At 36.8% G+C, this 14,997-nt stretch overlaps 1 protein-coding gene across 3 annotated transcripts in view; it reads left to right on the top strand.

Moving 5' to 3' along the window:
• The window catches only part of pax7a (paired box 7a), a 60,890-nt gene extending 48,286 nt beyond the window's left edge, over nucleotides 1–12,604 (top strand). For 2 of the 3 annotated variants that reach the window (XM_084100059.1, XM_084100058.1), the window contains exons 8-9: nucleotides 6,718–6,967; nucleotides 10,014–12,604. In XM_084100059.1, coding sequence (XP_083956185.1) covers nucleotides 6,718–6,967; nucleotides 10,014–10,129 — 366 coding nt within the window. In that variant the 3' untranslated portion in view covers nucleotides 10,130–12,604. Of the gene's footprint in view, nucleotides 1–6,717; nucleotides 7,324–10,013 lie in introns of those variants that run through there. The other variant, XM_084100060.1, reaches the window with a different exon arrangement.
• The last annotated feature ends 2,393 nt before the right edge of the window (nucleotides 12,605–14,997 follow it).

The raw sequence follows: 14,997 nt of genomic DNA, 5'->3' as shown, positions 1-14,997 counted from the left end.
AATGTCCCCCCAAATAATTTATATTACTTTAATTGGCCATGATTAATTGTTTTTAAATATCTATAAAAGCAGGGTGGCCAATAAAAATATTTTATATTAAAAAGCATTTTAATATTTCATATAAACAAATGTTTTGTTAATATTTTTAGCATTTGTTTTTTTAAACAATGTTAATGTCTTATAACTCAATAAAAGTTGTATTTATTATTTATGTTACTCAATATATATTTACAATAATAAAGTATAAAAAATGACAACTATAAAGTATTAAATATTAAAAAAATAATAACAAAAATTATTTAAATTTAAACAGTTTTTTAATATATTTATTACAAATAAATATTACTCAGTACTTATTTAAACTTAATAAAAAATTTGTTTTTAATTTATTTATTTTTTTAGATGTCATTTGATACGGCTCTTGGTGAATTTCGTAACAGACGCGAGTAAGAATTAACATTTCTGTTAAATGTCGCGAGTATGACAAAAATATAAAAAATTGCCAGATATTGGATAATGAATTGGTCTAACTGACCAATATCTTGGTCTAAATCAATTGCAGTATTAAACTAAATATTGACATTGGCGTGCCTGAAACATTTTTCATAATTTCACTAAATTGATTGCTGAATTATTTCCCAAGATTCTCTATTTTACATTACTCTGCAGTAATCCTGAATGGGTGTCAGTCGAAGGGGTTGATAAATAGCAGAAAGCGTTATTTGCCATAATCTTGGCCCCAGGACTGTCCTTTGAAACACAGACAAACAATCGACAGCAGGAGTGTGAAAAACCGCTCACGATTTCCAGTGCAGGCGATTATCAGTCGCACAGATCTGTGAAGGGAAGAGATGATATTCTGTCAGTCTCAGATAACTTACACACACTGAGTGGGCTTATTCCCCTCCGTCTGCCCTCCTGACCTGTACTAAACTTGAAGGTACCACTGGAGGGCATTAGGGTTGGGGGAAGTTAGTGGTGAGAGGAACTCTCTAATCCACTCTGGGCTAGATTAAGAGTAGTGTGTGTGTGTGTGTGTGTGTTGGCCGAGAGCCTGGCGAGGGTGCAGAGGCCTGTGCTATCTGCTCTGTTGGCAGGCTGGCCCTAAGGCAAACTCAGTCCTACTGGAGTCTTTGTACTCTTAAAAAAAAAAACCCTGTCTCTCCAAACCCCCTCCTCAAATCCTCTCTATCTGTCTGCCATCCCTGCGTTTCTCTCTTCGGATCTGCTGCTTCATTTATCTTTAGTATATTTAGTATGTTTAATTTTGAAATGTTGTACATCTGTTTTTTAGCTCGGTGATCAGATTTAGTCTGAAGTAGATGCCATATTTAATTTGACATGTACAACAAGCTCTTGAAAGAGCATATACTGTAAGGCATATTTGTAATAACACAACAGAGGTCAGAAAGAGACACTAAAAGATATTTGTTTTATTTTTTTAGTTATTGTTGGATGTTGCGTAAGTGCAAATGTATGTAGGGTTCTATATAGAACTTTAGGGTTCTTGACTCAGTTTTAAAGAACACTTCATGCCAAAAAGGTTCTAGTAAGGACAAATTAATAGCTATAACGTTAATATAGAGGAAGTAAGAGTCTCGTTTTCCAATACAAATTCGTTTCCAGTGCTATTTCTTTTGTAAAATGTAAAATTGAGTGCATGTGCAGTTGTAGCGCGAGCTTAATGTTTGGCTTTTGGGAAAATTGCCTCTTGAAACATTGTCATCTGCACCAGACAGATTCCTTTTAGCTCCGCAGTTGTCGAGCTGTTTCTCCAGAGCTTGACTAAACACGAAAGGACTCGTCGTACATTTAAGCAGACAAAAAAAAAAGTATAATTTGACTGTTAAGGAAATTAGAGTGGTATGAAAGAATCCCTTTTAGTGTGTTGCACATGCACTATTTGTTTATCTGAAAGGATGCACATTGTATCAATTTACAATTCTGGGTTTGCGCCGCCTCAGGCTGGAGGGGTCTCAGAAGTTGGAGAATTAATTAGTTTTTTATTATTATTTATGGAGTAATCTATTTGGAGAGAGGAAGGCATTGCCTGTGGGCTGTGTCCTTTAAACACTGGAGCCCTGACTTCCATTATCTGCCGCGCACACAACGCACAACAAACCAGAAAAGCACTGCGGAAGATATAGTCCAATAGAGAAACAAAGGAAAGAAATGTATAGTCTGCTTGGGAGGGGTGGGGGATTCAAGTATGTGAAATGAGGGTTTATTTAGTTGGTGAACTACAGGCTGCGTTTGCCGGAGGTGCTTGTTTTGCCATGGAGTCTGATATGTCACACACTCCCATATCAGATTAATAGTCTGAATGATATTGATTTTTGTTTATTTAGCTGCATTAATGTTCTGGGTTGGGTGGATTTGTAATACAATCTCAGCTGAGCTTAATCTTTCCCCTGCAGCGAAGTTCAGCGGTTACGCCTCTTCTGGCCAAGGTGCGTCAAGGTCACAGTTTCCCAATGTGTATAACAGTTTAAAAAGCTGTTGGACACAGAACAACATAAAGGAAATGTTTTTGGTCAGTTTAATTAATGATGCATCCAATGTCTCTTAATTTGCCCTTGTGCCATGTATGAGTCCTATAGAGGTCAAGGTTTGGCTGGTTAGCATAGTCCCGTTGATATATGCCAGAACTAGGCCTTTCCTCATTGATGTCCATTCAAAAGTAGCCGTCACTAAATATGACCTATAAACCGATAAATGTTTCAGTACGTTATAGATGTTTTGCCAGATACCTTTTTGGAGAGCTCTCAATGCAATAAACACAGCTTAGCTGTGAAGATAATGCCAAAAATATTACTTTTTGCAGTTTTTACTGTATCATATCATCACACATATCGCACACAAAAAAAGGATGACTGAATAATTAGCCTTGTTCCAAATCCTACAAGCTGCCTACCTAGACAGCATTTTATGTCCTTATAGTTGACAAGACTAGTCCAAAAGTTTATTTGTGCAGCTTTCTAAGATATTGATCAGTTTAAAGTATTGCTATTAGCTTAGCGATATGCTCCTTCTCCTTTGGAATCAAGTATAGAGACATTTTTTTCTAGTATTATTAGCATGCCTGTTGCACAATGTTTCTGTGTAGCGTTTGAAATCATCAAAATTGTGAAATTGAGGACTGATCCATAGCAAAATCAGAGTGTGTGGTGGCAAACCGTTTGCTCCATAACATAGTTCACAAATTCACCAGGGAAAACAGATTAAACCAACAGTACATTTATTGAGAGAGCATACTTTTTTGTTGATGTGAAATGCACCCCCAATTATGTTATGAGCCGTTTAGGATGCTTTCTATAATGTGATGTGAATGCAGCACTATACCAGTATATTATCTTAAGTAAATGAAGAGTGTAACATTACAAAATGTGATAAAAATAACAGCTCTATCTTTCCAGCAAAGGTCCAGAGATTTCCCTTCATTCGCTCTCTAAAGGAGGTCAGTGCGGCTCTGTTGAGGAAGCGCTGCTGGAATTTGGTGCTTTATAATTAGAAGCGCTGATAGAGGAGTCAGTCCAGATTGTCTGCCGCTTTAATTTAATGTGCATATAAAGAAGGAAGCAGTGTAATCAAGCTTCAATTAACCGTTCACTAAATCTGTCTGCCGTCACGGCCCCCTCGTGTGGCCACCAACAAGGGCTACTTGTGCTTTCCATTCACTAATCTGCTATAATCAGGAAACGTATGAATCTTCCAGCCATATGGCCACATCTCATGTGTCTCTTATAAAGACACGGCAATGAATCTCCCACTTATGTGGATGCATGTCACATGTGCGTGGAAGGGGTTTCCATACTGATAGAATTAGCTTGAGGAAACCACTAACCAGAGTTATGCGTCCGATGTGCCTCAAGTCTTCCATATTTCCTGCAAGACATTTTGGGAATATTTATCATAATGTGATTAATGTTCCAGGTCCGCTCGCGTGTGCCGCGTCGTCACCGAGCGCAAGCGGTTGTTTTGCAGGTTGATTTTTTTGGTTAGCTGATGTGAACTGCGTTTAAACTCACACATGTATGGGTTTGTGTGTGTCACGTCTGTGTGTGTTTAACCAGCTCTGTGATGGTCTAATTGGTTTAGCAGCCAAAGGGAGTCAAAGGGCAGCGTAGCGTATCGAGACGCAACGTGAACCTGATGCTGGGAAGGATGCTTTCTGTCGCCTGAGAGGGAAGACCATGTGTGAGGCTTCCAGGAAAACACTTCTCCAGCCCCAAACAATATTTCAGCTTTCTCTCTTATGCTTTTTGTTTTACATGATACGTTTTCTTGCATGACCTTTTGACCAGACCCTTTTCCTATGTTGTAGAGCAACATAGCTAGAATATAGTTGACTAAACTGACCGCTTTGCAATGAAATACTAGTTAACTGCACACTGTTTCCTGCATACTGTATGCATGCATCATCATATTTTTTTATATATTTTGCTATTTTTACATTTACATTTGAATATTTTTTATTTTTGGCCTATTATTATTATATATTTATTAAATGGATATTATGTGATAAAAACCTAGAATAAAAACATTTATTTATGTATTATGTGATAATTGCTCATAAAATCACTCCTGTGTACCTTTTTTTATGTACCAGTGGCTTTATGGACGATTGACACAAAATGTGGTTTGTGTTTCACGTATGCCGTCCATTGTGTGAAATTGTATACTTTATAATAGTAGTTGTTGTCACTTGATCTTACTAATATGCATGTTTAGTTAATGCCGTAATGATTGTAGAAATAATTAAACATGTGAAAATCATGGTTGTTATCGATTCCGGTTCATTCCCTGACACTAGGAATGGAGGGTCAAGTCAGGTGCATTGCATTGTGGAATACAATATGTACAGTATATTCTGATAGTATACACATTTTGATGGATTTAGTTGGTCAAAATAGGTCAATCTTAGTCATTGATTGAGTTTTGCCAATGAATAATACACATGTTTGGGACAAAAATGGACAAAACCAACCGTTGGGTTTAAAATGTAATAACAAAATGTAAACCAGCTGTTGGGTTTGTATATATTTGACCCAAACATGGGTTGAAACAACCCAGCATTTGTAATAGCCATTGTTTCTCAATTCACAAACAGATAAACAAGCAGCTTGAGCTCACATCAATGTTAGTTTAAGAGCCGGGCCTGTGTGTTCGGGATGGGAGATCACGTACTTGGCTCTGTTCAGACCGCTGCTCATTATTATTCATGAGCGTGGGGGTGTTTCTGGAGCCTGGGGGCGGGATTATCTTCTCCCTCAGTGCTTGTTGTGCTGGAGGCCTCGGTACAGGGGTCTGATGGGTCTGGCCTCGCTCCCCGTCTCTTTCTTTTGCTGGATCACTCTCTCTGGCCGTTTCGAATCACTCTGGGACGCTGTGCTTCACTCTCTGTCCCTTCCCTCCGTTTGCACTCAGAGAATGACCTCATATTCTTGAGCACTACTATATATTCTGCTGTCTAATGGTTGCAGAAAAGCCAACTGTGGTTTATTGGTCATTTTACACGAGGGGGAGCGTTTTCATAGTTCCTATTACTACTGGCAGAGGTACCCACTCTTTGATGACTTTTGGGGGGACTAAATTAGCTCATAGGGTCTAACCCAGCACAACAGGAACTACCAGTGATGTGAGTGTACATTGATTGGCTGAAACACCGGCACCTGCCATTTTCAACTCTCTGGTGCTTTTCAGTCATTTTTGACCAAAAACTTTTACTTTGTTTTTTTTAATTTTTTTTATTACTTCATCGGAATGGTACAAAACTTGGTAAAGGTTTTAGCACTTGCTATGTGAACACACACAAAAAAAAAATATTGGACATGATTCTATCTTGTCACACTTGTGCTCCTCGCGGTCAAAAATTAGCGCAGTGGAAATGAATGGGAGACCAATTTCATCTAGTGAAAACTTTTGGTACTGCAGCCTAACAAAATCTAACTGAAAGCACCTTTTTTGAGATATCAACCTCAAACTTTTTTAGATTTATGGCTTTGATTTTCTTTTTGATTTTCTGTTTTTAAAAATACATATTTCATATAAAAATTTAAAATAGTATTTTTGTGCATTTTTCATAACAATAAACGGAAAATTCTGTAACTTTTTTAAGTTCACTTTTTAAAACTTTTTTCACTTCAGCAATAAAGTCTGTGCTCTGAAGCATTCAAAATTTACGCCAGTTTAAGTTGGAAATTTTATTTTCAGGTATATGCTCAAAAAGTTAAATGGATTATAAATACAGCATACATATAATTTAGTCCCATAAAATCCCCAAAAATACAAAATATTAAATAAAAAACATTATCGTACTAAAATATAGTACATTCATTTCATTGAAATAAAATAAAAAATCTGTCATTTTTGACTGGCACACAGTTTACTCACTCCACAAACTAACTCCATGAACATGGAAACCAGCAATAGACGCCTCGACGCTGAAGTCCAGGCACTTCTCAACCTTTACGTTGAGTTGTTGATGTTGTTGCCTTAGGGGAACATTTAGTTTTTCTTACTGTGAAGAATTTTAATAATCTATGGAACCTTTTTCCACTAAATCACCCTATTGTTCTATAGAAATGTGTATGCATAAATATTCTTCATAGAACCATGAGAATAATGAACCTTTATTTTTAAGAGTGTTGGGCAGAATTAGATGCAAACCTGCGGATCTGTCTCTAAACACCCGCCTCTGTCTCTGTGTCTCTCTAGGTGATGAGTATTTTGAGTAACCCCAGTGCCGTCCCGTCCCAGTCTCAGCACGATTTCTCCATCTCTCCTCTCCACGGTGGTCTGGAGGCGTCTAACTCGATCTCAGCGAGCTGTAGCCAGCGTTCAGACACCATCAAGAGTGTGGACAGTCTGGCCTCGTCCCAGTCCTACTGTCCCCCCACATACAGCGCCACCAGCTACAGCGTGGACCCCGTCACTGCTGGATACCAGTACAGCCAGTACGGCCAGAGTACGTACTGTCCCGCCATCAAACACTCTGTATATATGACTCAATGTCTAATGTTGTAAATGCCGGTAAGATTTTAAAATGTTTTCGAAAGTCTCTTCTGCTCACAAAGCCTGGGTTTATTTAATCAAAAATACAGTAAAAACAGTAATGTTAATGTCTTATGGAAGCGTGTTTCCGCCACTGAATAAAAAATTAAAAAGTGACTTTTTATCTCGCAATTCTAGAAATTGCTAGCAAGATAAAAAGTTGCAATTACATTTTTTTATTATTCCATGGCAGAAACAAGCTTCCATAGTCTTCTATTCTGAATGTATTGTAAAATGTAATTTATTCCTGTGATCAAAGCTGAATTTTCAGCATCATTACTCCAGTCTTCAGTGTCACATGATCCTTCAGAAATCATTCTAAAATGATGATTTGCTTCTCAAGAAACTTTTCTGATTATTATCAATGTTGAAATCAATTGGTCTTGGGGGGGGGGGGGGGGGGGGGGGGGGGGGGGCGTGATACATTTGTTTTTCAGGATTCTTGGATGAATAGAAAGTTCAAAAGAACAGCATACAAATAATTAAAATATTTTGTAACATTATAATTGTGTTTACTGTCACTTTAATGAATACATGTTTTAAATTCTGTCAAAAATATCTTATTGACCCCCAACTTTTTAACTTTTAAGACCATTAAGTGTTTAGTTTTTTTTTTTAGATTGTTGTGATAAAGTAATGAAAACTGTTAATCGTCTACTTTATAGTTTAGTCTATAGCTTGTGTTTGGTGCAAAAGCCATGTAGCACATTTGAGATTCAGATTAATAAAGTCAAGCTACTTGTTTTCCTTAAACTGCCTCTGTATTTATTCATTTTTGAAAGAAATGTAAACTTTTATTCTGCACGGAATCATTAAATTGCTCATTAAGCCATTTATAATGTTAAGCATCAAATCATCATATTAGAATGATTTCTGAAGGATCATGTGACACTGAAGACTGGAGTAATGATGCTGAAAATTCAGCTTTGATCACAGGGGTATATTACAGTTTACAATATATTCATATAGAGTTCAAATAAGTTATTTGTAATTGTAATAATATTTCACAGTATTGCTGTTTTTACTGTATTTTGGAGCACAACACATGCTGATCTTTTCAGTAGGGAAGCCATTGTTGTTTTAATCACACTGATGCCCATCTGAGTTCATCTGAGTAGTGCCCGACACTGACCATCTCAGGACACTCTGACCCCTGTGCCCATCACACACATGCTCCTGATAAAGACCCCGGCATCGGCCCCGGGCTCCTCTGTTAGTCACAGCACTCTTCCCTCGACTGGGAAACAGGCCCTTCAAAGCCCACTTTACACCCCTAGGGTCCTAATGTCCTTTTAGTCACCTCACACACACACACACACACACACACACACACACACACACACACACACACACAAGCTTCAGGACAGGAAAGAATTGATTGATTGAATTAACATAATCAGAGGCTGATGTTGTCACAGAAGTCACTGGCTTCTATCCACCACCTTTAGATGTGTGTGTTGTGTGTTTCGTTAAGTAGCCTATATGTGCAACATAAACTTGAGCAATTGTGTTCAGACTTTTGAATGGTAGTGTGGAGGTTATCTAAATCTAGAAAAACTCTCTTTAAGTGTGTCTTGAAAGGGAAAAATGGTTAAAAATGCATAAAGTTTTCTCTTAAGGTGTAGTTTGGGTTAGTCTGTCTGGAGTCATTATAATGAGGGACGAACGACAGAGGTCTATGGGATGTCTTCAGATAAATGTGTGTGTGTGTGAAGTAGTGTCAGGTCCATCAGAAGGTGCAGAAGGCTTGATTGAAGAGATCTGACGAGCGAATGTCAGGTTAATTATGAGTGAGATTGAGAGGACTGATCTGTTTAATGAGTCAGATGAGAGAGCTGCTGAAAATGAGGCGAGTATGAAGCATGAAATCTCAAACGCTTAGTGTAATAAAGACTGGCACATACACACACACACACACACAGAGAGAGAGAGAGAGAGAGAGAGAGAGCTGAATGAATGACACCAGGCCTTCTCGGTCTCTTTGGCCCTTGAATGGCTATATGCTCAATTTAGTGTGTGCATTATCTTTCATTACTCTTTATTTGCGTAAACACTCTGGTCAGAGGTTTAAAAAAGTGACCGATGACGGTATTAAACGTGTAATGTTGTTCTACACATGTGGTGGATTGTGCCGGTGATGTGATGTTTGAATCATAAATGAGTCATTCTATGATGAGTCGGTTCTATTTGAATGATTCGGTTGAACCAGTGTTGTTATTAACTAAAACTAAAACTATTAAAAATGGCTTTCAATAATAAAAATAAAGCTAAAACAAAATAAGATAAAATAAAAATATTAAATGAAAAACTTTAAAAACTTGTACTTTGAAAACTTATACTCATCAACTGAAATAAGTTGAAGTAATACAATTACTAAAACTAAAACAAATCAAAATCAAAATAAACCTAAATATAAATCTAAAAAACTAAGGCACAACAAAATTACTAAAATTGTAACTATTAAAACACTGGATTCACGAAGCATACACTCTATAAAACGCTGGGTTGTTTTAACCCAATTTTAAGTCAAATATGGACAAACTCAAACATTGGGTTAAAAAATGTAGTTAAAAAATGTAACCCAATGGCTGGGTTTGTCCCAAATTTGTGTTGAAACAACCCAGCATTTTTAGAGTGTAAGGTAAAAATCTGTGCTTGGTATTAAAACATGTTAAATAACATCATTTGGCACTGTTTGTTTTTCATTTTGTGAGCATAGTTAGGTATTTTATGGTAAAAACAACCAATATAACAAAAATGAAAAGCACTGTGATTTTGTATCTGTCCATTTTATTAAACAACAACAGTGCATGTTTTTAACAATGGACATTTGGACAGTTTTTGAACCGGTTCATTGAAACTAATGCATAATGTGTTTTATTAATGCATAAATTGGTGTGAGATTGCTTTTATGTGGAACTTCCTGCTCATGCCAGTGTGTGTGTGTGTGTGTCCTACAGCCGCTGTGGACTATCTGGCCAAGAATGTGAGTCTGTCGACTCAGAGAAGGATGAAGCTGGGTGATCATTCGGCAGTGCTGGGACTCCTCCAGGTGGAGACAGGACAGGCTTACTGAGCCAAACACACCTTCACACACCTTCACACACCTCCTGAGACCAGCTGGAGCTCTTCACCGCATCAGCCGGCACAAGCGTGCGAGAGGTTTTTCTCTGATCTCCAAGACAAGACTCTTGCCATTCCATTTGACATGACCTTCTCGTGATCCTGGGCTCGTCATGGACCTCTAACTCGGACAAGAGGACCAGTTCGACGGACAGCAAGAACGCATTCCCAGCTTTCACCTTGCTGTGCATAGTTGTGTATGAATCAGTGTCATTACAACGGATAATCTCGCTTGTTTTCTATCGGTATTGTTATTACGATTGCCCTTACAGTTGTTGTAATTATGATTATCGTAACTATTGTTTTCGTTTCGTTGTTTCAAGATCCACACGTAGCATTTTTTAATAATTTGAACACAGCGGGGTTTTTTTTTTTACGTGAAATGCTAGCAGTGGGCTAGTGTGTGTGTTGAAAGTGTGACTGCTGGTTTTCCGCTTTCCAGGTTCCCCTCACCCCGAGAGCCGTAATGTTCCCGAGCGGTTTGACCTTCTCCGCCTTCATTTTTCACTTGACATTCCATGCAAACCTGGCCACTCTGTGGGAAGTCTGGCTTTAGGCATTCTGCTGGGAATTAGCAGTGCTTTAAGAGGACCAGGCGTTTTTCTCTCGCTCAAAAGCCCGTTTTGTCCATAGTGATCATCTGGGAAGGGGGGGGGGGGGGGAGAAAACAGCATTGTTTGGAAAACAATTGTGAATTTTATTCTTGAATTTTCTAGAGAGAAGCAACACTTTGTCCTCGAACTATAGAAGACAAAAAAAATCAAGTCAAGAGATACTATTTCAAACATGCATATTATGATTTTGAGTTAAGCAATGCAAACATTTGATTAACTATGTAGAATGCTTAAAATGCACAAGTGGTTTTTAGACCAAGTACACCACCGTTCAAAAGTTTGGGTGTTTTTGAAAGAAGTCTCTTATGCTCACCAAAAATGCATTTATGTGATCCGTAAAAACAATAAATGTTATTACGATTTCAAATAAGTGTTTTTGAATATATTTTAGAATGTAATTTATTCCTGTGATCAAAGCTTCCAGTCTTCAGTGTCACATGATCCTTCAGAAATCATTCTTATCTGCTGATTTGCTGATTTCCTATTATATCAATGTTGAATGCAGTTTTTGCTGCTTCATATTTTTGTGGAAACCATGATACATTTTGTTTTCAGGATTCTTTGTTGAATAGAAAACTAAACTAAGACTATAAATGTCTACTGTCACTTTTGATCAATTTATTGCATCTTTGCTGAATAAAATTATTAATGTCTTTCAAAAACAACCCAAAACAGTCAAACTGGCCCCAAAGTTTTGAATGGTAGTGTATAATTTTGACAACGTTCCTTAACCTCTTTCTTGGTGACTCTTTTTCTCTCCGGTTTTCCTTTTCTCTTTTTTTATTTTTTATAATACAAACTGATACAAAAACACACCCAGGGCTCCTGTAATTAAGATCTCTTGCATTCACAAGTTTGTACAAAAAAAGTTATGAACGTTGGACATTCGTGTAGCACTCGCAGGTGACATTTTGACACATAAATGGAATTGTACAGTAGATGAAGCAGATCGTTTATTGTTTGTTTATAAAGAATATGTTTTATACTAAAACAGAAAAGGTGTTGTGTGGTAGATGAAGCAGGGGATATCTGTAAGTCTTATATTGTAATTTTGTGTTTATATTTACTGCTTTGGTTTCTTTGCTTTCAATAGTTATTATGTATCATTTTTCTTAGGATTCAAAGTGTGTGTGAGAAGCTCTCGATAAAAGACATTCACACTTAAAACTGAATGGAATGTGAATCGTATTGCGTAATATGATTCTGTGCTTCAGATTTTCTCTGCTTGAGAAAGAGCACATTTGTGGATGCAAGATGAAATATTGACATTCGGACCGTTTGGAAGCTGAAACTTTGCAATGGAAGTGACCGATGGCTCATTTAATGGACTGTGGGAAACACAGCAGTGTTTGGTGCTAACTGACTGCTTCTGACTCAATGAATCCTGCAACCAATCCTCGAGCGAACCAGAACTCTTAATGAATCCACCTGACCCAAACCCCGTCCCCTTCACTTTCAGCTGTCGATATCTTCATCAAACGAGCAATGAAACTCAAATCACTTCTAGTATAGAGCATCCACGGCTAACACCTTTGTTAATCAACATTTGGATATTAAAAATATGATCCATCATGCCCCTCTGGGACGTCAAACTGGGGACCTGCTTTCGTTAGCATTTGTGTTTATGCTTTCCTCCCATTTCCTTTCAGCATGTGTGTACGTTACCATGGTATAATTTATTCTGCTGTATGAAGTAGTAGCTTTAGTGGGAACCTTGTATTTGGTATTTACTACCTTCAGCCTGTTGGTGTCTTTACTGTAACACTGGCGTAAATGTTATCAATTAAAGATCTAAAACTGAAATAAGGATCAAACGTTCCGTTTCCAGAGTTTGTCTTCGGTATAAAGTATTGAGTTTGCTTAACAAAATTTTTAAAAGGTTTTAGATTATATTTGTATGCATATTTCCATGTTTTTCTGTGGTTTAAAGAATGCAAAGAAATTTTGTTGTTGGAACTGAAGACAACTTTGAAATTGTCTATGCACAATGATAACTATGTTACAGTTCTTTGTTTCGTCCAGGTGGAGAGTATATCAACTTTGATACAGAGATACAGAGTAATTCATAATAGTTTTCAGTCGCATTACTCAATTTCCATCTGTTTCAAGCAATGCATATTTAGAAGAATATTCCTCTAAAAAAATAAAATGCAAGTTTTGGGCACTTGTGACCCATATACATCACCAGCTGCCATATTTCAATCACCTAAAACTCATTTATTAAAACATTTAAAAGACATGTATAGGCAAAAACATGTTTTATTATTATTTTTATTATTTAATAAGTGTTTAGGTTGCAGGCTAGTTTTTAACCAAACTTTCTATAAAGATGATTCTCAACTATGTTATGAAAGATATAACAAAATTACTTGATATACTATTTTACTTAATTCAATATGTGTGTAAACATGGTCATAAATGGGCAGTCCCATTCTATACTATGTATCACTGTGTAAAAAAAAAAAAAAAAAAATCAACTAAAAAAGACATGTTCGTGCTGCCTTAAAAAATTTAAAATTAAAAGTTTAGTCAACTTAAATATCCAAGTTGTCACTTGGCACAACTTCTCATTTCAATTTGAACCCTTACTTTTTTAAGTTGAAACATTATTTTATTTTTTTACAGTTGCATATTAATGTGTTCTTGGGGCAACATGTACTGAAAGAAGAAGTGTACCTAAAAATGGGAGTAATAACTTGGCAACATTTTTTCATAGACATTTTATAGAAATATTAATATATATTTTCTTTCCAGGTTCACATATCTCCCCAAAATGCCTGATAAACATTCTGTGTAAGTCCTAGGACTTACAGCATGTTGAAATCGATGCCATTTCGTAACGGAAAGTCATATTCTTATTTTGAATCCCATAACGTTTTCCTTTTCCTTTTTATTTATGACATACAGTTTGTAAAAAAAAAAAAAAAAAGTCAGATTGAAATGATAATTACAAAATATTATCATAATTCCTTAAGAGTTCTAAATGTGATCATTCAGTCAATGTTAGTCATTTTTAAAGACCATAGAGAGGGAGTTGTCATGATGAAACATCCAAACATTTACAGCACATCCAGAGCTAAATCTGTGACATGGTCAAATATAATGTCCTCTACAGAGGACAACAGTCTATGCCTAGGTCTCAGAAACGCTTAACATGAAACTTTGTGCGTTGTTTTTATATTCTGGATTCGTCTGCTGGCCTGCATAGTATCCATCATCAATATGGTGTATATTTAACTTGATCTTTTAACATCACTCTTTCACTTAATGGTTTTGCCCTCCATGTGGGCATTCCCAGGGTGTGACGTCACATTGAATTGATGAGGTTTGCACCCTCTGTTCTTTCTAGAAACTATTAGATTACTCCATTCCTTCCAGAAAATATCAGAGTATCAGGTTCCCCTAGATCTGTTCTTTAAATCATCTATGGTCTGTCAGAGCTTTTTAGTTTTCCTTCGGTGGATGCCACCTATACTGTACATATTATTACTTAGAATTGGTAAAAAAAATAAAATAAATGCATGTGCATGTGCATCAAGCATCAAGTATGTGCATTAAAGCACGTGCATCAAGAACATCCCTTAAAATTATTTAAAATCTTTTTTTCTCAAAAGGTTCTTTGTGCACATGAATAGACTCTGGAACCCAAGTTACAGTATATGCACAGCTGTAGAAAGTCATTCATTCATTGTCCAGTTATGACATTCCTCCCGAACGTCTGTCAGTCTGTCTGTAGTCTGGTTTGGCCTGGACTCCTGTGGCAGGTTCTGCAGAATGAATGTTCGAGACGCTGTCACATAGGAACTGCTGGTATGCTGATGGCATGGATGCCGATTCCAAACCGCATGATACCAAAACCAGCTGCTGCCGTCCTAACACCGATTTTACACACACTGTAGGTGATTTCAGTTTATCATGTTGATGATCGCTCAATGCATCCATTGTTGCTTTCTGATAAACTTCAAAAATAATGCCGTTTTGAATCTTTATTTATCACCACACAGTCAGAGTTTCACATAACAGAACTTAGTTAAGGTTAGTCACCATTCATTTTTGACAGGAGTGAAAACGAGACTGTGAGGGATAGACTTACAATTGATTCTGTTGTTTAACAACATATCGATTGTTCAGCTTACGGAAAGTCTTTTTTTTTCGGAAGAAAAAAGAAATCAGTAGATAAAAACTCAAAAAATAAAAAGTTTTGAAA

This window comes from Abramis brama (genome assembly GCF_963993115.1).
Source record: "Abramis brama genome assembly, chromosome: 23".
Taxonomy (NCBI): Eukaryota; Metazoa; Chordata; class Actinopteri; order Cypriniformes; family Leuciscidae; genus Abramis; species Abramis brama.
Note: the sequence above shows the minus strand (reverse complement) of the source record. Positions and strands in the feature narration are given on the sequence as shown.